Source organism: Scleropages formosus, chromosome 8, assembly GCF_900964775.1.
Source record: "Scleropages formosus chromosome 8, fSclFor1.1, whole genome shotgun sequence".
Lineage (NCBI taxonomy): Eukaryota > Metazoa > Chordata > Actinopteri > Osteoglossiformes > Osteoglossidae > Scleropages > Scleropages formosus.
In genome coordinates this window covers 4960362-4986862 of record NC_041813.1, presented here as the reverse complement: position 1 = coordinate 4986862, position 26501 = coordinate 4960362, and the positions used below count along the sequence as shown (strand labels likewise).

The window sequence follows — 26501 nt, the reverse complement described above, 5'->3', positions numbered from 1 at the left end:
GATATTTTACTGAAATATATGACACCTTGCTTCAGAAACCACGGTCCTGTTTACAACCACGCACATTTAACTTTGCGCGTGGGCGCGTGTGTGTATCGTTGTCCCCTGGCAGCTGAATTTCAGAGGTCCTGAAATCTTTCCATGTGCATGAGGTAGAGAACGGTTAGGGTGGCTGTGTGGATGTGTGTGATCTGTACTGCATCATTGCATCATATCAAAAGATATCAGCTGATGTATAATTTTTTTTTTTTAGTGAGATGCATAGTGGTGAGGGTAAGGAATCAGAGACAATAGGTACAAGAACACAGTGTGTGTTTTCACAAAGAAGCTGTAATTGGTTGATGTATAGATGAGTGACCCATTGTAAGTAGTGTATCCGGGTGCTCTGGTTTCCTCTCACACTCCAAAGACATGCTGTTCAGGTGAGTGTGAGTGACAGAGAGTGTGTTGCACCAATGTATGGATGAGTGACCCATTCTAAGTAGTGTATCTAGCAGTGTAAATCACCACGGTGAATAAGGTGTGTGAGCTGATAACTCTACATAGAGTTCGTTGGAAGTCGCTTTGGAGAAAAGCTAAATAAATAAATGTAAATGTAATTACAGATGTACAGGATCAGACAACAGTGTGTGTGTGTGTCTGTGGATGCAATTGTGGGATGTACCGATCGCTGGTAAGGACATTGAAGCTCTGTGTGCATGAGCGAGCTGCATCGACTCATCTCCGGCAGGAAGATAAAACAGCAGAGCAATTTCCTGTGTGAGCTGTGGCACATTTAGGCCTGACCTTAGCAGTGTCACGGAGCCCAATTATTACCGTCATCGTGTGAGAACGTGCGAGCGTGAGCAAGCGTCGGCGTGGCCGCCTGTGCGTATTCATGTGTAAATGCACACAAATACGTGTGTGAGTTGCGCTGCATCAATTCATCACGTGTGTGAATCTGTAGAACGCACACACATATACGTACACAAATGTGTTTCTGCACGCATTCCGAGAGGTGCTGCATGCGCGTGCGACGGAGGACACGAGAGACGGAGACGAGGACACCTTCAGCTGTGGCTTGAGGTGCGGCAGTCCAGCCGAAAAGAAAAAAAAAAGAAAAAAAAAAAATCACGCGCTGGAATTTTAACGAGAAACAAGTTATTTTTCGGGATCGGGGCCAGGAACCGGAGGAGATGGTATCCGTCGAACGTTAGGCAGCGCCTTGCGGGGAGTGGGGGTGTGGGTTTGGGTGTGGAGGCCAGGGGGGATCGCAGTTCTTCCAGCGCCCAGTCCAGCGTAGGCTTTCATTCCTGGAAGTGACTACTCTAAAAACAAACCAGCGTCACATGGAATCGCATTTAGAGCCGTCATGGGAGCAGCCCGTGCGCTGGGGGCTTGTGTTTGGGTTGGAAAGGGGCCACGCCAAGTAATGAAGTGGAACTCTGTCCTACTGAGAAGAAGCACAGCCGGTGGGTGGGGTGGTGGCGGGACGGATCAGAAAAACACCGGGGTATGAGCACAGATTATCTCACTTTCTCCAAGGGTTTGGACGGGAGCATGCAGATGCGCTGCTGCTCTGTTTCCCGGTGGATCGGTATGGAAGCGGAGTGCATGGACACGGCGGTGCAGATGGAGAAGCGTCTAATCCCACCCTGTGTCCCATCCCCATTGGTCCTAGGGCTCCCGGCGAAGAACGAGCTGGTGCAGCCTCGCCTCATCCTCTTTTCTTGTTTCAGATTGACCTGCGGGACGACCCTAAGACCATCGCCAAGCTGAACGACATGAAGGAGAAGCCCATCGCCACAGAGCAGGGGCAGAAGCTAGCCAAGGAGGTGGGCTGGCTTGCTGTCGGCGTAGGGATGATAGAAGATGTAGCAGGATGGTCACCCGACCCTAACCACATGGCACAGCAGTTCACACTCCTACACCACAGAGTCCTTATTGTCCAAACTTCACAGTTCTGTAGTTACACACTCTCACACACTCGTGCACCACAGGCCTGCTGCCGGTCCTATTAACTGGCTGATGTCTGACCTCTGCGGTCGTCCCCGTCGACGTACTTCAGAAATGCGTCCTCTCGCGGCTGATGTTAACTCTGCAGCTGCGACAGACGCGAAGGGCTGATAAAACGGTTGCTCCGCTCGTAGGAACACACAGCCCAGCTGCAGGCTGTTGTCAAGGTCAGGAAACACAGTGGTGGAACACACTGATCTTCTACCTCTGAAGAGAAATGAGTTGAGCCCACGACTGCACTCCAGACATGCGTCGCTTAACGACGGGGTTACGTTCTGAGAAATGCGTTATTGGGCCATTTCGTTGTTGTGCAAACAGCATAGAGTGTACTTATACACACCTAGATGGTATAGCCTCGATCGTACAGTGTACTTATACAGACCTAGATGGTATAGCCTTGATCACAGCGTGTACTTATACACACCTAGATGGCATAGCTTCAATCATAAAGCATATTTATACACACCTAGATGGTATAGCCTCGATCATAGAGTGTGCTTATACACACCTAGATGGCATAGCCTCAATCATAGAGCGTATTTATACAAACCTAGATGGTATAGCCTCGATCATAGAGTGTGCTTATACACACCTAGATGGCATAGCCTCAATCATAGAGCGTATTTATACAAACCTAGATGGTATAGCCTCGATCATAGAGCATATTTATACAAACCTAAATGGTATAGCCTCGATCAAAGTGTACTTATACACACCTAGATGGTATAGCCTTGATCATAGAGTGTATTTATATCAACCTAGATGATATAGCCTCGAGGCAGTCAAGAGACATGGTAAACATGAGATTTATGACACTGCTGCTGGCGTAACACAGCTTACTGTTTTACAATAAAATTTTTTATAAGTAGAAAGAGTTCACTGTAAAATAACGATAAGTATAGTATAGTAAATACATGAAGCAGTAACATAGGTGTTTATTATCATTATCAAGTATTATGTACTGTACATAATTGTATGTGCTGTACTTTTATACGACTGGTAGCGCAGTAGGTTTGCTTACAGCAGCACCACCACGAACACGTGAGAAATACGTTGCGCTACAACGTCGCTGGTCGATAAGAACTTTTCGGCTCCGTTATAACCTTATGGGTCATATATGCGGTCAGTCATTGCCCGAAATGTCATTAAGCGGCGCATGACTATACATTCACCCACTTCCTGAGGGGGGCGGAAAAAAGTGCACCAGCAAACATCCCTAAAAAACAGCTGCCATGTAAAAATTCCAGAGAAGTATTTGTCCTGTTTCCTCGAATTTACATAAGCGAATTCCATCGTAGAAGCATATTGTGTGGAGTTATTATAATTTGTTTCTGGACGATAATTTTGAAACAGCAGCTGCAGTTTAGCACGGAAATGGAGAAGTAGTTATGTCGCCGCTAAGGGCATCGGTGCAGCGCGCACTCACATCCACCACAGTGTGAGCGCGTGAGCGTGCGGAGGCATGAGATGTGCTCCCGCAGCTCGAACGAAGCCTCCTTTGAAAAGCCAGTCTAGTCACATGCTAGGCATCTGTGTTCCTCCGATTATCCTCAGGCCATTCTGTCGAGTTACGGGCCTTTATACGAGTTCTCTCCTTCTCGAGGAAATGCATGTTGCGGATTGGTGACTAAGCACAGCGCGCTTGACGATGACAAATTGCATCATATCTGTCATGAGTTAGGAGACTGCTGGGCTTCTGGAGGAAGGGTTCTTGCTGTCAGGAAGTAACGCCTCCCACGATGCAGAAGCCTTGTGGCGTGGCGTCGCTAGGCTGTGGGTACAGAGTCTACGTTTTGATCGTTTTTTATTTCCTCGCTTCGCTGCCTTTGCACACTCTCCTCCTGCCCCCCCCAACACCCCCTCCCCCTTCCAAAGATTGGTGCCTGCTGCTACGTGGAGTGCTCGGCGCTGACGCAGAAAGGTCTGAAGGCGGTCTTTGACGAGGCCATCATCGCCATCCTCACCCCGAAGAAGAGTGCTCTGAAGAGGCGGCTGGGGTCCCGCTGCATCAACTGCTGCCTGATCACGTGATGGGGACGCGGGCCAGAGGAGGGCGAGTGGCGAAGCGGGGGGCGCCGGACGAGCGGACGACGAAAACGCAACGCGAAACCCGACCAAACGGCAGATCCCGGAGAGGCGAGGCGCGTGTGGGAGGCGTCTCCGCTAGAGGAATCGCGCAGAGAGCCGCACGCTACGATACGCCGCTCAGCTGAGAATCCGGCCCAAGTGCTTCGCTTCTCGGACAGCACCCAGGAAGTGAGGAACCGACGCCTTACGGGCGGGAATCTCAACAGCCAAAGTAGCACAAAGATACACCCAACGTACGTAACTAAGGACTAAAAGTAGTGGTATTTTTTATTGTGTTGGCATAAAGAAACCTTTCGATCTTTTTGAGAAGAGCCCTTTACAGACTCCCAGTGGAGATATAAATGCTTATTTTTGGTGCTTTTCTTTTAAGAGTTTCGCTCATTTCCTGGGTGTTTCATGACTTGGAGCAGCACTCCGAATTTTGACCGAAGGCTTTATGGTTTTTTTTGAAGCCTCCGCCTCCCTGCATCTCCTATATCTCTTGCCAGGTTGGGATTTCCTGTTGCGTTCCTTGTCCCCTACACTGCCTTCTTCCTCGTGCCCATCTGCTTTCTCTTGTGTCAGTTGTTCTCGGTGTCAGATCCAGGCAGGGGAGGGGGCAGAAATGACACCCATTAGGAACCAATACCGGCCCCTTGGGACCATGCGAGCGGCCGCGACTGGGGGTCAGGATCAGGGCCACAGGGGCACAAGACTCCTAGCAGTGCTGGGTAACATTACTGTGGACTGACAGCACATCTTTACCCTGTACTTTTACTTCACCTGTTACCCCCCAGCCCTCCCTGCCAGTCTCACATGCCTGTGAATTTTGTTTCTTTTTTTTTAAGCAAAACGAGAACACTGAATTAAAGCTCCCAGCTTTATTCGAGGATGAGGATGTTTTTAAGGCTGCGTGAGCCATCCTTTTGAAGGTGCTGTGAGCTCAGTTCAGGTAAACGGACCTCACCGCAAAGGTCTAGGACCCGGTTCTTGCCCGGTCACAACGTACTTTGTATTTCTCCTGCGCTTGGTGGCGCCGGTGTTTTCTGAACTCGTCACTCCTTTTTTTTTTTTCTTCATTTTTTAACGAGAATGTGCAGCGCAGTACGTGCGATTGTTGGAGTGGCTCTCTCACTGTGCAGCAAAAGTAACTATGATTTTGTGTCTTTTCTTAATGTTTTCTTTCCCTAGGAGTCATGCGATCCAAAATAAATGTGTGTATCATTTTGACACGAACTCAGAGCTTTTTATTGCTTTGAAGAGGTGCTGGTGCAGACCTCTAGGTTTCTGCTCCATGTGGTGGCGTGTGAGTCAACTATTTGGGCTGTGACTGTGTCCAGTGAGGAAGGTGGGACCTTTAACTTCACTGGATCAGTGAAATAACCAAATGTTACAGAAGCATGGTGGTGCAGCGGGTTGGCCAGGTCCTGCTCTCTGGTGGGTCTGGGGTTCGAGTCCCGCTTGGGGTGCCTTGTGATGGACTGGCGTCCCATCCTGGATGTGTCCCCTGCGCCCTGTGCTGCCGGGTTAGGCTCTGGCTCGCTGCGACCCTGCTTGGGACAAGCGGTTTTGGACTGTGTGTGTAGAAGCTCCATTTACAGAGAGAATGATGTAGAGGAAGGGCCGTGTCTCGGTCGGGTGCCTCGACAAAACAATTCCGCTCGCTGTCATGGAAACCGGACTGGTGAGACACTCATCCCAAGTTTCTCCTTCTGTCTTTTGACTCTCCCTATGTAGACACAGATTCTTGCACTAGTTTGTCAACACACACACACACAGTTGTGTGTTGACAAACTGGAGCAATTTAGGGTAAGTACTTTGCTCATGAGTACCACAACAGTGTACCTGCAACCTTTGGGTCTAAAGGCAGAAGTCCTAACCACTATGCTACCAGCTGTCCAAGCTAGTCCTCACATCAGTGTTATGTTACTATTGTTTTCCACCTTGTCCACCACTTTGTCCCATCGCCAGTCACAGGTATAAATCCTGACACATCCCCCAAAACCCTAGATCGCCTACAAACAAATCACACATCTCTGTGCTGGGAACGAGACCACTTATCATCAATTGCGCGCTATACTATTACATGCTGCAACAGTTCATATCACAGAAGATGCCGAAGGAGACTCTTCGTTCTCCTCAAAAGCTGTTGACTTGTGCCAGTCCTTGATGTGCAAGCAGTTTGTCATGTAAAAATCAACTGTAAGAGCATCATCTTACCAAACTACAGGTAACATACCTGGAGCAGGACGTGATGCTGAACGCGCGAAGAGCGTTAAACTCTATATTGAAATGCGAACCCGAGATGGGAACGCAAATCATATGAAACTATAGCATGAGCCAGATCCTTTATTCATTCTCTGCGGTGTCTGCACTGACAGTTTGATGGAATGCAGGAAGCCTTATCAGTCAGCAGTAAAAGCCAAACAAGATCCTCCTTGCAAAAGCAAGCCAGTGAGAACCGCTCACTCTGTCAGTGTGAGATATTGACCCAGTTATGAGGCTTGTGTGATTCATGCCGTTTGTCATAACCACTTGTTATCCAGCGCACCATACAGCACTTACTGGTAGCAGTCTGAAGCTTCAATGACACTTACTGGTAATTCAAGCATGATCTCAAGGGGGGTAATATCTCCATCCTAGTATAGGGGATACAGTATTTTAATGTAGACAAGGGTGGTGGGGGATCCACACTGGCAAGAACGGGGCACAAGGCTGTAAGATTTAACATAAAAATAAGTGTTTGATGGTGAATGCAAAAAAAAAAAAGAGTGAAAACACACTTTAAGGCAACAGGAAAACTGCAATAATGCCAAAAAAACACATGAAACTCAGAAAAAACAACACAAAACATTTGTTGCATTTACAGTTATTATTTTGGCAGCTCTCCGAGAAGAATACAAAAATGCCGACGGAAGGGGAGATATAGACAGAGACAATTGATTCTTGAATACAGTCAATTTGTCACAAACCAGCATATGAACATGGTAAGTGAGCTATAACCTCCTCTTTCATTTCTTGCTCTTAGCCAAGCTGTGTTATGTAAGGTTTTAATTGTCTCCTTAGAGGCAGCTGGTCATCATTAGCTGACAAACTGTCGCGGTACAGGCACTGGCGAGCTGTCTGTCACATATAGCGTCACCCCATGCTAGGGTTCTGCCTCTTATTAGAAATAAGGTTTTAATTAAATAGGAATTAGATATGTTTCTAGTGTATAGACTTAATAAATAGATACAGTCATGCGTCACTTAACGATGTTTCGGGCAGCGACTGACCGCATATACAATGGTGCTCCCATAAGATTATAATGGAGCCGAAAAATTCTGATCGACTAGTGATGTCATAGCCGTCGTAACATCGCCGCGCAAAGTGTTACGTTGTCATGGTGGTGCTGCTGTAAACAAACCTACTGCGCTGCCAGTTGTATAAAAGTACAGCACATACAATTATGTACAGTACATAATACTTGATAATGATTATAAACACCTGTGTTACTGGTTTATGTATTTACTACACTGTACTTATCGCTATTTTACAGTGTACTCTTTCTACTTATAAAAAAAGTTTATTGTAAAACAATATGCTGTGTTACACCGGCAACAGTGTCATAAATCTTATGTTTACCATGTCTCTTGACTGCCTCCAGGCTATATCATCTAGGTTGATATAAATACACTCCACAGTCCTGCTCTCCAGTGGGTCTGGGGTTCGAGTCCCGCTTGGGGTGCCTTGCGATGGACTGGCATCCCGTCCTGGGTGTGTCCCCTCCCCCTCTGGCCTTACGCCCTGTGTTACCGGGTAGGCTCCGGTTCCCCGCGACCCCATATGGGACAAGCGGTTCTGAAAATGTGTGTGTGTGTGTGATCAAGGCTATACCATCTAGGTTTGTATAAGTACACTCTATGATCGAGGCTATACCATCTAGGTTTGTATAAATACACTTTGATCGAGGCTATACCATCCAGGTGTGCATAAGTACACTCTATGATCGAGGCTATACCATCCAGGTGTGTATAAGTACACTTTGATCGAGGCTATACCATCCAGGTGTGTGTAAGTACACTTTGATCGAGGCTATACCATCTAGGTTTGTATACGTACACTCGATGATGTTCGCAGAACGACGAAATGGCCCAACGACATTTTTCTCAGAATGTATCCCCATCGTTAAGCGACGCATATCTATATACAAGAAAAAGGGCAAGCAATGACCAAAGTTTCATAATGTAAATAGACATACAGCAAATGGACCTCTTCGAACACAAGATTACACGCCGTTCCCTCTGCAGGGAAAGAACCATTACTCCTCGGCCAAATCCGTCCTCATTGTCCATGCACATGTTTCAGACATAATTATCATTATTGCTTGGCTTTATTCATTTTTTTCCCCATGGCATCCTCCAACTTTACCCACTTATAACTGAATATTTCACTAAAACAACTGACACATTGGGTAGCTTGTTCGTGAGTTCCAGTGTACTGCCTTTCCTGAGATTTGCAGCGGCAATTAGATAAAAGTCTATAGCCGCTACACTATCTCCTGACCTGCAATTATAATTTACATTTTTCTTTTACATGTTAATTTTTTCTCTGAAGCAACTTCCAATGTAGCGTTATCACCCCACACACCTTATTCACCAAGGTGACTTACACTGCTAGATACACTACTTCTACTGGGTCACTCATCCATACATCAGTTGAACACACTCTCTCTCTCTGTCACTCACACACTATGGGTGAACTGGAACAGCACATCTGTGGACTGTGGGAGGAAACCAGAGCACCCAGAAGAAACCTGCACATACACAGGGAGAACATGCAAACTTCACACAGCCTGAGCAGGGATCAAACCCACATCCTCTCACACCACCCAGGCACTGTTAGTCCAGAGCACTGCTCTCTGTGCCACCCACTATTTATAGTTAATTAATTAACGATAAATATATATTGGAAAGAACCATGAAAAACCTGAGAAGTGATTGAACTGTATGGCTGTAGGAGTAGAATAAGGCTGTTTTTGTGCACCTGCATATACTGTACAACTCATACATCAACTGCGTTGCCAAAATACACACAGATGAACCAAACTGAACACTCACGCAGCTTCGCCGTAACACAGGAGCACGGTGGGGTGGTTACGCAGCACCTCCGCTGCAACTGTGCTGCAAAATCACCCTGCGCTGCTGGGCGAGAAAGGCGGTCATGCTCGGTCACCGCACAACACACCCACACACGAGGTCCTGAAATGAGACGGCGCCCGCCTGCGGCAGCAAGGTCACAGCAGTGGAGTTCATGCTGATACCAATACATCTGAGCCCGAGACCTCTCGTACAGCAAAAGTAAAATTCTTCTTCACGCGCAAAGAGTGTGAGGGTGTGTGTATGTGCGTGAGACAGGTGCTGACCTGCAATGGCTGGTCCCATGCCAGGGTCACAGGGACTGATACACTCCTGGCCAGGAACACACAGCAGACAGTGAATATTTGGAGGGAGGATTCCCACTGGCACTGCCCTCAAAACACAGACGTATGCAGCTGCGCCATAAAACACAGCCACCAGCAATGCTGAATATTTTCATTGAATAATAATAATATTCTATAGTAAATTATTGAATAAATCAAGTTCATTCAGTTCAATTTATTTTTTTATAGAGCGCTCTTCTCACGCAGTGCCAAATCTTGACAAATCATTTAATATTCAATATTAAACGCAGGGTTTCTTTCCTTATACAACTGCCAAACATATACATACATAACAATACATATCATTGTGCAACACGCCTGCTCAATTATTTATTGTTTTATCGTTGCTTAAAATGTTTAAGCAACTTTTATCCCTGGAGGAAGTGTATATTGCATGAAAGTAACTGTATAAACAGAGTGTAGAACTTATTTGTGTTTGTAGTGTAAAACAGTACAATGTGTTTTTACTGCAAACACATTGGTAGTAACAATGTTAAAAATAATAAAATAATAATCAAAAGAAAAAAAAATAAGGAGTTGGCATGTTGCCCCCACGTCTGCGTTGGTTTACTCCGGGCGCTCTGGTTTCCTCCCACACTCAACAGACATGCTGTTCTGGTTCACCCAGAGAGTGTGTGTGTGTGTTCCACTGATATATGGATGAGTGACCCAGTGTAAGTAGTGTATCTAGCAGTGTAAGTCACCGCGGTGAATAAGGCGTGTGGGTTGGGAAACCTTGCAAGGCACCAGCTTAACCTCAGATCTGCAGAGGTGTCAGCTGTGGACTAACAGCTACCATTTTTACCCTGAGGACAGGCTGCAGAAGCCATGTACTACCTTTTGCACAAATTGTGTGTGTGTGTATGTGTGTCCAGCGACATGTGTGTGTGCATGTGTCCAGCAACATGTATGTATGTGTGTGTGTGTGTGTGTGTGCCCTTGCTTTGAGACCTGCAGAGAGTGTTCTAACTCCCATCACACTGTGGGCATTAGTTATATTTATTCATTTACTAGATGCTTTTTTTTTTTTAAAGTAACATACAGTTATTTTCCCCATTTACATAAGTGGGTAATTTTACAGAAATTTCAGGGTAAATACCTTGCTCAAGGGTACTACAGTTAGAGGTGAGTCTCAAGGCTCCACCCTTTGCATCCAAAGACAGCAGCTCTAACCACTACGGTACCAGCTGCCCCCTCCTGGAAGTCAGGTTGAAAGTAATATTTTAAAGAAGCCAATAGATCAGTAAGGTCTTACCCTTAAACCCGTAAGATAATGCGCAAATCATAAAATATTAAACTTGCATGGTTTTTTTTCTAGTATTTTTTGCATCAAACACTACCTGCAGCATATTTATCTGCCTCGTAAATCTTCCCGTTACAGTTATTTTGTGTTACACCGTCTGGATGTCACACACGGAAAAGTGTGTTACCCATAGCAACGTATATCCGCACACAACGGTGAGGCAGCTGTAGCGAAACGCTGAAGCTGACTGCTCAGACACTCATTGCTGTTTTAGCTCATTATTTTTGCCAGTGGGTGACAAATTAAGTGTTTATTTCAGAGGGGAGGCCGGAAAGGATTTGAATCCCTCTGATATAGTTAGTGACCCACATCCTAAGCAAAAAAAAAAAAAAAAGAAAAAAATCTTAAGGTCACTGGGGATAGTCTTGGAAACAATAAGACAATCCATGACAACTGGAGTCTGTGTGTGTGTGTGTGTGTGTGTGTGTGTGCATTTGCAGGTGTGAATTTCAGTGCCAGGTTTTGAGTCACATCCACCGCCAGCTCCGTCTCTCTCCGTGTCCCCTGTCAACTTGATCTCTCTGGAGCAGCGCAGCAGACTCATCCCCGACGGAGACGCGGATCATAACGACGTCTGACTCATGAGCTCACAGAGTCCTGTCCATCAGCTGCGTCCTGAAGTTCTCCCCTTGGTAGGTGGATGAGGAGGCCAACCCTCAGGACTCCCCAGGTGACCCCGTGCCACGGGTGTGACGTGCACTTGGAAGTTAAGCCCCGATCCGACGTGCCGACACGTCCGCCGCGCCGCACACGATGTGCGACACACACTCAGCAGCGCTCAGTCTGCCTCTTCACCGAGGGAACTGTCACCCCTTGTTGTCATGGCAGCGAAGGCAATATGGCTCTCGCTTCCCTTCAGCGAACGGACGTCTCGCCGTGGACGGCGTTGCTGTTCCCATGCGTTCGGGGCAGCTGCGTAAATCACAGCATCACTACATAACTGGGAGAAAATATGAATTTTCTCAACTATGATGGTTCAGTAAGAGGGGAACAGCCAAACTGTCCAGGAGTGGGATCCCTGTCTTCAAAAAACACACACGTTCAATATTTCATTCCTTAATCGCTGCAAACATCAAAATGACACCAGTCTTCAAATTTTACACTTAAGTCACGTTCTCACCTTTATCGATTATGCACCTATTAACTTGAACGTTTAACCCTTTCTAAAAGTGACGGTTTCACGTTTACTTTTTGCAGTTATGATTTTTGAGCGCAACATGTGCTTCGAAACAAAAGAAATATTAATATGACATGATTGGTTTCACGAGTTTCACTGCTGTGCTGTTCCTTGTCGACGACCTCCCTCTAGTGTTACCCTGGAAAAAAGACAAGACTGTTTCTGGTAACATTTACATTTATTTCTTCAGCAGATGCTTTTCTCTCAACGCAATAAGCAGCTCTAACCGCTACGCCCCCCGCTGTCCCTTTGCGCTACCTGAAAAAGACCGCCTTTTATTTTTAAAATGAAAAGGGGGCCCACTAAAAAGGTGTCTGACAGTCAGAACTTTAATCTGTGACTTTCCGAGTGTACGAAAAGCACCCAACGTTGTCTGAAGGAGATTAAAACATGGAACAGTGTTAGAAACCATGACATGTGGCCAACGAAGGAAAATGCAATGCAAGTGAGAAACTGGTTGCAAGTTTTTAAAATTTTTTTTAAAATTTAAGTTGAAGCTTACTCACAGATGTCGATGGAATGTAATATTTATTCCTTCTTCATGAACAGCTGCCTACATCCAGGGCCCTGTAAATGCATGCACATATACAGTACCATAGTACCGTAAGCAGTCGACACAGTATTTACCAATAACCTCTGCTTTTAATGTTACGCAGTACTGGCAAGGTCAATTTAGAGAATACTTTCCAAATAAAAACATTCATTCTAACATTTAAATACCACTAGTGCCCTGAAGTCATAATTGTAAATGCAGTCTTATTCATTTGTTCTGTTTCTGGGAACTGCTGTCTTTTTGACCTTCATCCTTCTCTGGCTTTTATGCAAAGTACGAAGAGCCCTAATGTAAATTAACAAGTTCAGAAAAAAAAAAGCCAAAACCTCATATGTATTTTGTCAGGTAGTCAGCTGACGTCTGATATAAAATAAATCTTCTAATGCTGGATTATTGACATTATTGCACACAGCAGGGTGACAACGTACTGTGATTTTCTATGGTTTTACATATTAAGACAGATCTGACCTTCATCCTGCTGTCACCAAGCCACACACGGTAGATAAACGTGACCTCATGTGAGAAATGAGACACGGAGATTTCTCTGCCATCGCTTACTTCAAAAAAAAATCAACTGGTGTTCACGAGCCCTGTGTGAAAACGTGACTTTACCCTCTTTCCGTATCGCTTGAGAAGGTAATTTGAATCATGTGCTCTGAAGAAAGCGCATGTAACTGATCATCCAGAAGTGCTTCCACCTCTAAGTAAAATCATAAACTTAGTTTGGCCTGGAAAATTAATTTTTGCGCTAACACATAGTGTCTAGGCCTGAAGGTATTGGCGAAAAACTCCGAGAAACAATTATCACTGCTCATAGTTGTCTAGAATTATATTATATGTGTAATATTATATTACATACATATAAAATATAATGTTATGTTTATTTCTATTATATTTTATGCATATACAGTATAATATATTATATAATATTATATTTAAAACAGCCACGAGGTGAGTAAAACAACCTTTGACACTTTTTTGCCTGGATCTTTCTGCAACTTCAGAGCTCATTTGGATTTGCTTGAGACGCAACATCTATGACTGAGTTATGACAGCGTAATATGCCACAAAATTGCGGAACCTTAACAAATGGTCTTGTCTGTTCTTTTCAAAAGCTCTTTAAGTGGAACTGTCCATGCTGCTTCTCCTAATGTGGAAATTTTTTAAATCCCATGCAAAGGTCTAAGGCCCACAGAGAGCTGCACACATGCATAATAAATAAAGCGCAGTTTGCTTATCTGTCCATGTAAACTAATTTCACGAGTAACAAGCAGCTCTTTTAGAACTAGCGCTAGGAGATATTTTATGTCCGCTTTCGAGCGTAGCATGTGCCTATCCTGTGGAGAAGGTCTCGGTCACATGCATATGAATGGGGATTTTACAAAACTGTACAACTGAGTTGAGGAGTTTTCTAAAGGGCAAATCAAATCCTCTAATCAAACAAGCATCCGTGACAAACAGACCAAGGTATACTACATCAGTAAAAGAATATTTTTTCCTGTACCAGCAGCTTGACATTGCAAAATTGATCATCCACTACACCGCAACCAGACTGCTATCCTCTTCTACCTCTGCCCGCTTGGTGGTCCCAAGCATGAAAGGTAAAGCACGGAGGTTCTCGGTTCTGGCTCCGTCGTGGTGGAACGACCTCCCCCTCTCACTCAGAACTGCTGAATCTCTTTCTACATTTAAAAAGGGTCTTAAAACTCACCTCTTCCAGACTCACTTCGCCCATCATCTCTTAAGTTCATGTAAGGTGTAAATGTTCATGCACCATAACTTTAAGATGATGCCCTGATAAACCTTTACGCAGCTACTCCTGTAATATACGTAAATGTTTATATGTATCTTTAAAAAAATTACTAGGAAGATGATCAGGAATCATTGATATTCTGATCAAGTTTTATGCAGCTATTTGTGTTATGAACATCGGTGCATATGGTAGAAAGAAACTGGCTGTACTTAAGGATCATGTGTCTGCAGCTATGTCTCTCTTTCTCATAATGTAATGAACACATTGTATTTCCCATGAGATGTACGTCGCTTTGGAGAAAAACATCTGCTAAATGTATAAATGTAAATGTAAATATACAACAATGCAAACACCAAACAATCTATTAATATCCCAGGCCTAATAAGGAGCATGGCCACCCTTTGCCTTCAGAACAGCTCCAGCCCTTCTTCGAATGTTCTTATACAAGTCCTGAACTGCAAAGTGTGTAGTGGGATATCGCACCATTCTTCAAGAAGAAATGTCTTCAGTTCTTTGAGGTGTGAAGAAGGTGGAAATCGACTATATAGAACAGAACTCTATAGAATAGATCTTCCCACGAAGGTTCGGTAATGCTTAGATCTGGAAGGCATTGAGCTGGTTCAGCAGCACATATGGTGCATTGTTGTCCTGGAATGAGGAAACACCATGGGGAAACAGTACTTGCATGTGGTGCTGCAAAGCAGCCTCATATTCCTTGGCTGTTATATTAAAATGCAGAGCAATCATCAGACCTAACAGGGATCTGGGATGGGTGCCCCTACATTTATCCAATTCTCTCCCAAGCAACTTGCATTGTTTAGCTAACTACCACAGAAGCACCCCATGCTGACTAAAGATGATGAACAACCACCATAATGGATGAAACGTACCTTGCTGAACTGGAGAATCAAGCTACCACACATTTACATTTCTTTATTTAGCAGGCGCTTTTCTCCAAAGCCACTTCCAATGAACTCTATCTAGTGTTATGAGCCCACACACCTTATTCACCAAGAGGACTTACACTGCTAGATACACCACTTACACTGGCTCACTCATTTAATTCAATTCAATTTATTTTTATAGAGCGCTCTTCTCACGCAGTGACACAGAACGCTTTAACACAGGCATAAGGCAAGAAAAACAGATACACACAAGGAAGACAGTCAACTAATGGCTGCCATAATAAAGTACTTTTTATAGAGCTATAAGTATGCCTACTGGCCACCGGGGAAAGGAACAAAAACTCCCAACTGAAGTTTGAAGGAGAAAAAAACCTCTGGGGGTCCATGGGCCAGTGGTTGCCCACCCCTCCTGGGCATTCTAGAAAGTAACAATTGTAAGCAAGTGTGTAACAAGTAATAATGGTTATGTTTCTAAATGGCATCTTGGATCTCCAGCTCAGCATGGAACGTCTCGTTCGTCATGGCAGATGGACATCATCCCCTGTCAGCACGGGATCCGTCAGGTCTTACGTAGCGAGGCAGTGCTCAACAAGAAGATAGAACAGAGTTAGTAATTTGTTACTTGAGTAAATTTAATATGCATTTTTATAAAGGCGATAAAAAAACAACCGAGGCAGGTGGAATTACATCTCGAGGTGGAATGCCTGAGTGAACATGTAAGTCTTTAGTCGGGATTTGAAAACAGAAGCAGACGGGGCATTTCTGACAGTAACTGGTAGACTATTCCACAGTTTAGATGCTCTGAAACTAAAGGTGTGACCTCCTACTGAAGTCTTGTTGATCGCAGGTACTTTAAGGTAACCTGCATCTAATGAATGGAGATATCGTCCTAGGGTATTAGAATTAATGATCTCACAAAGGTAAGACGGAGCAATGCCATGTATTGCCTTATAGGTCAAAAGTAGGATTTTATAATCAACCAGTAGCCAATGCAACAATTTAAGTACAGGTGTTATATGACCAAACTTCCTATTTCTAGTGGCAATTCTCACAGCAGGTTTTTCTACCAACTGTAGCCTGGATACAGTCTGGTACAGACACACACACACACACACACACACACACACACATTTTCTGAACTACTTGTCTCCTACAGGGTTGTGGGGAACCGGAGCCTACCCAGCAACTCAGGGCATAAGGCCAGAGGGGGAGGGGACACACCCAGGACAGGACGCCAGTCTGCCACAAGGCACCCCAAGCGGGACTCGAACCCCAGACCCACCGGAGAGCAGGACCCGGTCCAACCCACTGCGCCACTGCAACCCCCCGGTATGGGCATCCCGACAATAAAGCATTACAGAAACAAAAGCACAAACCAGTTTCTCAGAATCCCGTCTACATAGGAATCACCGCAATTTAGCTATGTTTCTTAGCTAAAGGAAGCACGACTTAGTCAAAGCATTTAAATGCGATACAAATGACAGCAGGACACCCAAATACTTGACACAATCTGTACGCTTGAAGCTACTCCATACATCAGTGGAACACTCTCTCTGTCACTCACACACTATGGGTGAACCTGAACAGCATGTCTTTGTACTGTGGGAGGAAACCAGAGCACCCAGAGGAAACCCACACAGACACAGAGAGAGCATGCAAACTCCACATGGAGTGAGAGAGGATTGAACCCACATCCTCTTGGATCACCCAGGCACTGTGAGACAGCAGTGCTGCTTACTGCACCACTGTGCCATACAGCAGCGGCTTTCCTCGGTGACCAGTAGGCATACCAATAGCTTCACAGAAGCATCGATAATGTATTACGCTAGTTCTGTAGTTTGTTTCCTTGTCTGATGCATTTGTTTTTTTGCTTGATGCCTGTGTTCAGTTGCTCTGTGTCACTGAGTGAGAAGAGTGCTGTATTGAAATAAATTGAATTGAACTATTACTATTTAACCGTTTTTATAGCTGGACAATTTTACTGGAGAAATTAAAGATAAGTACTTTGCTCGAGGGTGATGCAGCAGTAGGTGAGATTCAACCCAGCAACCTTTGGATCCAAAAGCAGCAGCGTGACCGTGTAGGGTATCAGCAGTCTGTAGCGTTATTGATCTCTCACCATGTTGAACAGCTGGCAGCAAACGTTACAGGTTGAAGGCATCATTCTTTCTCCAAACGTAAACCCATTCATATGCAGGAAATAGGGGGGAAATATTATGTCATTGCTGACAGTTGACAGTAAAATTGAGTCTGACTGACAGCAGACATTGGCCAGTGATTTTCCCCAAAGACTGACAATGAGGAGGTGACCCAAGTGTAATGGTGCTGTAAGTGGGATGGCACGGTGACACAGCAAGTATCACTGGTATCTCACAGCACCTGGATGGCACGAGAGGACGTGGGTTTGATCCCCACTCAGTCTGTGTGGAATTTGCATGTTTTTAGGGTGCTCTGGTTTCCTCCCACACTCCAAAGACATGCTGTTCAGGTTCACCCATGGTGTGTGTTCCGCTGATGTATGGATGAGTGAGCCAGTGTAAGGAAGGTATCTAGCAGTGTAAGTCACTTTGGTGAATAAGGTGTGTGGGCTGGTAACACTACATAGAGTTCATTGGAAGTCTCTTTGGAGAAAAAGCATCTGCTAAATAAGTAAATGCAATGAAAGTAACTTGATTGGTTTTATGGAGAAAAAGTGAAAACCTTAAATGCATAAAAACTGCACAGCGGTAAGAATATGGTTACGGAAATGTAAAAGCAGAAATAAATCGTTTCTTTATAAATGTATTGGAGTGGAGGTATACCAAAGAATGACTCTGAAATGCATAACTTCTCCATAAAATCTCTCGAATCAAAGTAAAATATCATGTACGTCGTTTACCGCCCTCATCTGCCAGATCTGGGTGTCGCTACCAAGGAGCCCAAAACATTTACGTGTGCTTCAGCATTTTGGTTCTTGGTTCCTCTGTATACTCTAGTGTAGTGTACATTGATGAAAGAAAAAAAAAAACAGTAGAGTTAAAAAAAAAAAATTAATATCGTCCGAAGGCGCGCGCAGTGACAGCTCCCGGTGCTGATCGCGTGCCGGACTCCGCCATCGACCTGCTCCCCCAGGTCCTAGTGCCCCACGCATGCATCTCCTAAACTATTTCACTATTTCAAATCTATCCACACACACACACACACACACACACACACACACACACACACACACACACACACACACACACACACACACACACACACACACACATTTTCAGAACCGCTTGTCCCATACGGGGTCACGGGGGAACCAGAGCCTACCCGGTAACACAGGGCGTAAGGCCGGAGGGGGAGGAGACACACCCAGGACGGGACGCCAGTCCGTCGCAAGGCACCCCAAGCGGGACTCGAACCCCAGACCCACCGGACAGCAGGACCGTGGTCCAGCCCACTGCGCCACCGCACCCCCCATCAAATCTATCCAATGAAATATATTTTGTCAGTAAACACAACAAACAAACACAAAGCAAAAAGTGATGACAAAGGTTACATTTATTATCATGTTTCGTGAAATACCACTACAGCACTGTAATACACAAGTATGGAGAGATAACTTAATTTTAATGAAGCCAGGATAATTATACAAATGATCTTTGCAGATATTTTTTCTGCTTTGGAGAGTGATAGTATTTAAGGTAAAACAAAATCCAGGGCTAGCAGTGTGAAAACAAAAACGTTACTGGTATATTGTAAAAGTACAGTTTAAATACCCCCTAGTTAGTTTAGGCATGTGCAAAAGCAAGAGAAAATAAAACTGATATTAAGGGATGGGTTTTTACATCAGCCCTGTGATGGACTGGCGTCCCATCCAGGGTTTGTCCCCCCCCCCCCACCCCTTCAACCTTGCGCCCATTGTGTCCGGGATAGGCTCCGGCTCACCGCGATCCCGTTCTGGACAAGCGGTTATTGAAATAGGTTGGTTTTTACATCAGCAGTTGTGTAGTGCAAGCGTTTGCCAGTTCTACAGATTCATAATCTTCTACGTTGTTTACGTGACTTTTTTATCTATGTATTTTAGTGTTTATCCTTCTATGGTACATCAAAACTTTAGACAGTTGACTAAAGATATTTACGGACATTTGTGATGTTATACATTTGCTATTTATGATGCAAAATGGCATTTTCTTGATTTCCGCAAGGTTGTGTTATAATCGATTTTGAATGGCTCACAATAATACATTTTTCTCTAATAATGCCATTGACAAAACGTCACGGCACAAGACCTTGCAGCTGGATGTTCATATTATATTGCCAAGAAACAATAATCCTATTCAACACATGATTGATTCTACTCTAAAATCAATATTGGCTCAACATAAAAGGTGTTATTTTGGGGGCAGTGTTTGATGTATTTCAAGTAGACATCTTCAGTCAACCAGAAACTCAACGAACCAACATAAAGGTATCTTACTAGATGTAATACTTGTAAGACATAAAGTTTTTTGTAAAAGATCTCCATACATTTTCACGCAGATTTACAGTACTGACGAAGGAAGGATGTTAAAAGGAAACCTCCTCCACAAATATACCACGGGTGAAGACGTGGCTCATTTAAGTACTGGGACAACGTTGCACAATTAAGAGTGAATTCCTTGAGCAGTTTCATCCTTTGTCAGATATTGGAAAACCCTGAGTATAACTTGCAGTTTCAACTACCGGTTGGAGCAGCACTTCTGCAAATGCTCAGTGAGGTTTTTGTCAGCACCAAAACAGAAATAAGCTCAAACAAACAATAGCATGGCACCCATGTGACTGGCCTCTCATAAGATGTGACGTAAAGAGAGAAAAAAACAAGGAAGGAAGGACATCATTCTTGGTCGATCTGGAGAGTCCGCAAGAGGCCGTTGCCAGTGTTTGAGTGAAGGCTAGCTTTGAGGTAGGGTGGCTCATTTGTTCTTGGTCAGGGCCAGGAACTCCTCACGGGTCTTGGGGTCATCTCGGAACATGCCCAGCATGGCACTGGTCACCGTGCGGCTGTTCATTTTCTGCACGCCCCGCATGACCATGCACATGTGACTGCAAAAACACACGGTTATTAGAAATGGTAGAGAAGGTCGATGGTGTTCGTAGCTCGGGCTGTTGATTCGTTTCAGGTGTTTGCCAAGCTTGGTATTCAGACTGCAAACATTTCATCACCAGTCGAGGTGACATCATCAGCGCTTAATGCATGCCGAAACACATGGATGTGCTCACGTTCAGCATGATCACGATCACCGGTCGCTCAACGAGTGGATGCTGTCCGGCTAGGTTTGGCTGTGTGGCTCTTGCAAGCGTAACGAAGAGCTATCACGCTGAAACACGTTTCTGTTGGGATGTTTCACGAAGGATACTTACGCTGCCTCGATGACCACGGCCACTCCAATGGGCTGCAAAGCCTCCGAAATGGCCATGGCAATTTGTTTGGTCAGGCGCTCCTGGACTGTAGTGACACATTGAGGCAGTCATAAGTGGTGATGACCACAACCACATACCTTTTACGATAACTGCTACACTGGAAGGGCAACCTTAGTGTTCCCACTATCCAAAAAAAGGTCATTAACACACAAAATGAGGAAATTCAATGCATAAATTAACACTAAGCAGTAAGTCCTGGAAGGACAGTAGCAACCCACAGATTCACAGCAATTATGATATACAGGGTGAGGGTCTAAGGATATAATAAGGACTGAATAACATTGCCCTCCGGAGAAGACTCTTGCTAGCAATATCTTTGCAGAGCAGCCAAAGTAATGCAAGCTGGCCCACTCTTACCTTGGAGCCTCCGACTATAGATTTCAACGACTCTGCAACAAAACACAGAGCAATGCGTTCAGGTCAGATATTGGATGGATTTTATAGTGAAGCCGTCATTATGATAATGTTTTTATATGCAGGTGTTTAAGACACGGAGTCTGTCCAGATACGTGGACTTTACGGGGGTGGGGGTGGGGGCAGGGCTTTGGAAAGAACTTCCTTGATAGAACAGTCGTGAAGGTGCTGAGAGTTCATGCAGTGTTTCAGTGGGGCACACCACGTCCGTGGCACCTATCCAGAAAGAGGTGCTTGAGTTCAACGAGGTCTGCTGAGAAAGCCATCCGCCGGGAGGCCGAGCGCCGGACAGGTCCGCATTGACAGAACCTCTCTGGAAAGCGGGCTGGAGGATTTCCTCAGGGCTCAGAACTAGCTCTGTCTGTGTTTATAGACGCACCCAGGATGCACAGGCTTTTGTGGTGGGTTTACTCCTAATCTCCTAAGTCAATGGGCTGAAATAACAGAAGAACGCAGCCAGTCGTGACTAATGCTCCGACTCGCTCTCACACGGTCCGCTAGCGCCTCAGCCAGGCAGACAGGCTGGCGGGATCAAGCGACCAAGTCACACAATATTCTCACGCTCAGCTATCACCCTGTTAGCCTGTACTCGAGTCTGCACTCTGCACTCTGTCTCTGTGTGACCGTATAGATAAGCACGATTATGTGCGCTGAATAAAAGCTGAATAAAATCCGAGCGAAACTTCGAGATCTTCTCACCTTGCCAGTTTGCTCAGACCAACCACCTTTTTGCTTGGAATATATCCGATGTGTACCTGTAAATTTAGACAGCAGATTTGGTTTCAAGGGCATCTACAATATAACAATATTACAGTTCAGACCAGTTCAGAATATAAGCTAATAAAATCATTTAGTCGACCTCTAATTTTATAAGAAATGCTCTATTAAAAAAAAAAAAAAAAAAAAAAAATCTATTCCCAAAAGTCCCTTACAGTGTGAAGCTACCATGTGCAACTAATCAATCTCAGCAAGACTGCTGTGCCATAATGGGAACTGAACAACTAAAGCTTTCAGCTGAGCTATTAAAGTTGTGCAAAATCACATTCTACCTGTCCTTTACTCCTCACCGTAAAATTTATTCAGAACAGATTCAGCATCAAATGGGAAAAAAAAAAAAAACAAAAACGCCCCAGCTGCTCATTTATGGGTTCAAATGTATTTAAGCAAGAAATGTGATGGATTATTGCCCATGTAATCAAATTTTTTGAGGTGCTAAACTAAAAGCCCAAGTCAGGCCAATTTACAGTGTCCACTAAAGCTCGAGTTAAACAAACCTTGCTTTTTTCGCCGAGTCGAAACATGAAGATAATTCATGCCCTTACAAGAGCACTGATAAAACATTACAACTGTTGCCTTTTATGCAAAACTAGTGGCTTAATTCTGGTCTTTCCTCCGAGGGTTAGTTTCTTTTCCTTCTGCACTCTGTCTTACATCCTTACTGTTACTCACTGAGAAGTTAGTGATCTAGAGAACTGCCCCCCCCCCCAAATGAATGACAGCAATCCCACCTTGGACCGGTTCACCACCGCTACGTACCTTGCCGAAAAAAGGCACCAGGTGATGCTCGCACAAGGAGAACATGTCAATGTCTTTCACTATCACCATCTCCTCGTGGTTCTCATCAAAGATGGCATCATTCAGGATGTCTAAGAGAGACACAGAAAGGCAGGTGAGACCATGCGCTTTGTGAATTTTAATATGTAGGATGAATCACCATTCTAAACCATGAGCAGTTCTGAACTTGGTATGGTTTAAGTTCCCATATATCTCCTCTACTTGTTTCTCTGCACTGGCTTCCTATGGCTGCCCGGATCAAATTTAAGACCCTGGTTATTGCCTACAAATACATCAACAGAACTGCTCCTAAGTGTCTACAAGACTTGATCATCCGCTAAATCCCAACCGGACCCCTTCGCTTGTCTACTTCTGCCCACTTGGTGGTCCCGCACATGAAAAGTAAAGCACGGAGAGTCTCGGTTATGGCTCCGTTGTGGCGGAACGACCTCCCCCTCTCACTCAGAACTGCTGAAACTCTGTCGACATTCAAAAAGGGTCTAAAAACTCACATTTTCCGGACTCACTTTGCCCAAGATCTCTCAAGCTCATGTCTGGTGTAAATGTTCACGCACCGTAACTTTATGATCATCCCCAGATAAGCCTTTACACAGCCGCTACTCCTGTATTGTATGTAAATGTTTGTGCACCTTGAAAAAACAAACAAAAAAAAAAATTGTAGGAAGGTGATCAGGAATCGTCTGTTCTGAGTTCTATGCACCTACTTATGTGATGAACATCGGTGCATAAAGTGGAAAGAAACAAATTAAGTTTACTTAAGAATCACACGTCTGCAACTATGTCTCTCTTTCTCCTAACGGAATGCACAAATTGCATTTCTCTGAGATGCTTGTCGCTTTGGAGAAAAGCATCTGCTAAATGAATAAATGTAAATGCATGTAAGTTTGATTTTATGCTATTTCATAGATACGATATGTATTGTTTCATTAACGTTCACATTGTACAAAAAACGCACATCCTGTCATACATACATACTTTTCTGTAAGAGTTACGGCCACACTCTTCATACTCAACAGACACCAGCTGAAACCACCTGTCACAAGCAGGGTTGCAGCGAACCGGAGCCTACCCCAGCAATACACCCAGGGCAGGACACCAGCCCGCTGCAAGGCACCCCACGCAGGGCTCGAACCCCAGACCCACCAGAAAGCAGGCCCCAGCCAAACCTGCTGTACAACCACACCCAAAGTTTTGATGTTTGCATTGTAGCCTCTGAACCAGCCAGCCAAGAAACATGTCACACCTGTTCCTCTGTACACACACACACAGTGCAGAACTTGAACATTTCTTAAGAATAACGGAACACTGTTGTACAATGGAGAATAAAATCTCCAACTGCAAAAGCAGAATTTTTGCCTAAGAATGAGAAACCTCTTTTCATGCTTTCATCCCCCAAGCAACTTGCAAAAAAATTGTTATTTTTGCATTTTCAAACCAATAATTACAAACATCAAGATCCTGCCATGTAAATTTATAAGCATTACACAAGGGGCTGTTGCAGACTGCTTTTGTGTTTTCACACAGTTGTGGTTCCTAGGCTGATTTCATTGCCTGAAGACCATTTCTTTTACTGTAAGACACATTTCTCAAGGAAAAGCAGCCTCAGACTGGTACCACATCCCTTTGCACCTATTAACTGAGAAGGAGCAGCACATTTAACAAGTGCCTCTGTTGGATGAACTACATTTTTAAACCTGCAATTAAAATGTTATATGTATTATCATCACATTTATTTCCTGTTGAAATACCTCTGCTGCGGTTTATAAGTCTGAAATACTGAAAGCACAGAACACCGACTGAAGGCCGTCCTATTGATCAACAGTTCATTGACACATATTAACCGTTATTTATTGCACTCCTTGCCACTTACATTGTTGGATAATTGATGTCAGGATGACGTAGATATTTATACGACAGTGTATACTTACTGAGCTCAGTGCAAGGTAAGTAGCTTGATCAAGGGTCTACGGCATGACTGGGATTTGACCCAACAACCTCCTGGTTATAAGGGCGGCACAGTGGCACAGCAAGTAGCCGGTGTGAGAGGATGTGGGTTCAGCCCCTGCTCAGTCTGTGTGGAGTTTGCATATTCTCCCTGTGTCTGCATGGGTTTCCTCCGGGTGCTCTGGTTTCCTCCCACACTTCAAAGACATGCTGTTCAGGTTCCCCCATAGTGTGTGTTCCACTGGTGTATTGCTGAGTGACCCGGTGTAAGTAGTGTATCTAGCAGTGTAAGTTACCTTGGTGAGTAAGCTGTGTGTGGGCTGATAACACTACATAGAGTTCATTGGAAGTCGCTTTGGACAAAAGCGTCTGATACATAAATAAATGTACATGATGTACAAGGGTACAGCACGTGCCACCACAGAATGTGACTTTAGAACGGATTCAATTTACTCTCCTTCTCCCAGTTTAAAGTAGATCGGTGGTATGAATTGAAAGCACGAGTTATGTAAATTGTCACCTGTCCCGGCCGGCACGTGCTAGTCTAGCGTACGCGCGCGATCGTCTCGACTGATTGATCCTTTGATCGATGGATGCACTGATCGATCGCCCGACCGTCGCGATTGCCGATGCTCACCGTAGACGGTTTCGTGGTAACCCTTGGTGAGGAACTGCATGGCTTTGGCCGCCCGGAGGGGGGTCTTCAGAAGCCCCTGGCGGTCCGTGTTCTCTCCGAGCCCCCGCAGGATGGTGACGTAGGCAGCCTCGAGCGCCGGCAGCTTGGACTCGTCCTCGGACTCCTTGCGGGACGTGTCCAGCGCTCGCTGCCCCATCGCCTTCTTGGACTCGGCCGGGTGCTCGGCGAAGCCGTTGAAGCGCTGGAAATCGGTGACGCCGGTGACCATGCTCTGGTTGCACACTCCGTTCATGCTCGCGGGTTGCCGCCGCCGGTGTTTCACCTGCTGCTGTACTGTGTCGGCGAAATCGCTTTTCCGCGTGGGACGAAACGAAATGCCTGGCTGGTGGTGGTGGCTGGTCGCTTCGGCTTTGTGTCGCACCGTGGGCACCCGGCCACCTCCACGCGGGCGTCATATTTATTGGCAAACACAGCTCGGCCACCGTGTGATGGCTTCGTCACGGCGCCGATGACGTCAGAAGGGCGAAACGCGTGACCGCGACCTGGTGTCTCCGCGGAGCGCGGCGGCAGCGAACGGACCCGTCATCTGATCTTATTTAATCGATTGCTTCGATTTGGCGCGGAAAGGTTTGGACACAATGACTGACATTGAGGCGATGAGAAAGCCCTTTGACTCTGTGTGTGTGTTAGTGTAACATCCCGTGAGGGAGAGGAGCGCCGTGACCAGAACGGAGCTCGTGACCCCACGTGTGTGTCCAATCGGCATGGAATGCGCGCCACGGCTTTACCGAAACGCCATTCACATTCTTTCTCGTATTTTATTGTTGCAATAGTTACATTAATTTTACCCCCTCTGTGTACTCACTGAAATGTTGTGCTTTGTTTTCACACCTTGCCAAAAATGCCTTGATCCAGTTGCGCTTTCAGACAACTCCTTGACAACATTAGGACAACCTGACCCTGTTTCACACTTCATGTCACACCTCACCCTGCTCACATCCTATCTGGACTACTGCAGCTCCATCATCTTCTGGTCTTCTGGTCTTCTGGTCTTAAGCTTCCTCAGCTGTTACGAAGCTTTCCCATACGTTTCCCATGTTTTCCCATGTTTCCCGTCCCTTGTCTCCCTCCACTGGCTTCCTATAACTGCACGCATCAACTTCTTTGCTTTGCTCTGCACCAAGACTTTGCTTACAGCCTACGAGACATCAAAGGATCAGCGCCCTGATACCTTCGCAACCTGATCAGTCGCTACACCTCAGCAAGAGTGCTGCACTCCACTTC

General features: G+C 45.2%; 2 protein-coding genes across 4 annotated transcripts in view; one reads left to right on the top strand and one right to left on the bottom strand.

The window, feature by feature from the left end:
- The window catches only part of LOC108942576 (rho-related GTP-binding protein RhoQ), a 31478-nt gene extending 19911 nt beyond the window's left edge, over positions 1-11567 (top strand). Inside the window, exons 4-5 of one of the 3 annotated variants that reach the window (XM_029254231.1) lie at positions 1719-1814; positions 11267-11567. In XM_029254231.1, the coding sequence (XP_029110064.1) occupies positions 1719-1814; positions 11267-11272 (102 nt within the window). In that variant the 3' untranslated portion in view covers positions 11273-11567. Of the gene's footprint in view, positions 1-1718; positions 2348-3870; positions 5260-11266 lie in introns of those variants that run through there. The other 2 variants (XM_029254230.1, XM_029254229.1) reach the window with 2 other exon arrangements.
- Positions 11568-19354: 7787 nt separating this feature from the next.
- LOC108942626 (GTP cyclohydrolase 1-like) lies at positions 19355-25803 on the bottom strand. Its single transcript, XM_018766082.2, has 7 exons — positions 25797-25803; positions 25218-25655; positions 22598-22707; positions 21761-21816; positions 21005-21036; positions 20588-20672; positions 19355-20269 (listed from the first exon to the last, which is right to left on the bottom strand). Exons 1-7 carry the CDS (start codon positions 25801-25803, stop codon positions 20140-20142), a joined length of 858 nt encoding a protein of 285 aa, XP_018621598.2. The 3' UTR covers positions 19355-20139.
- Positions 25804-26501: the final 698 nt, after the last annotated feature.

Excerpts from the sequence above, each read along its gene's own strand:
- LOC108942626 (XM_018766082.2), bottom strand. Across the intron at positions 21,817-22,597 it reads TGGTGCCTTTTTTCGGCAAG|GTACACATCGGATATATTCC; the intron begins GTACGTAGCGGT and ends CTAAATTTACAG. Across the intron at positions 20,270-20,587 it reads GCCGTGGTCATCGAGGCAGC|TCACATGTGCATGGTCATGC; the intron begins GTAAGTATCCTT and ends GTGTTTTTGCAG.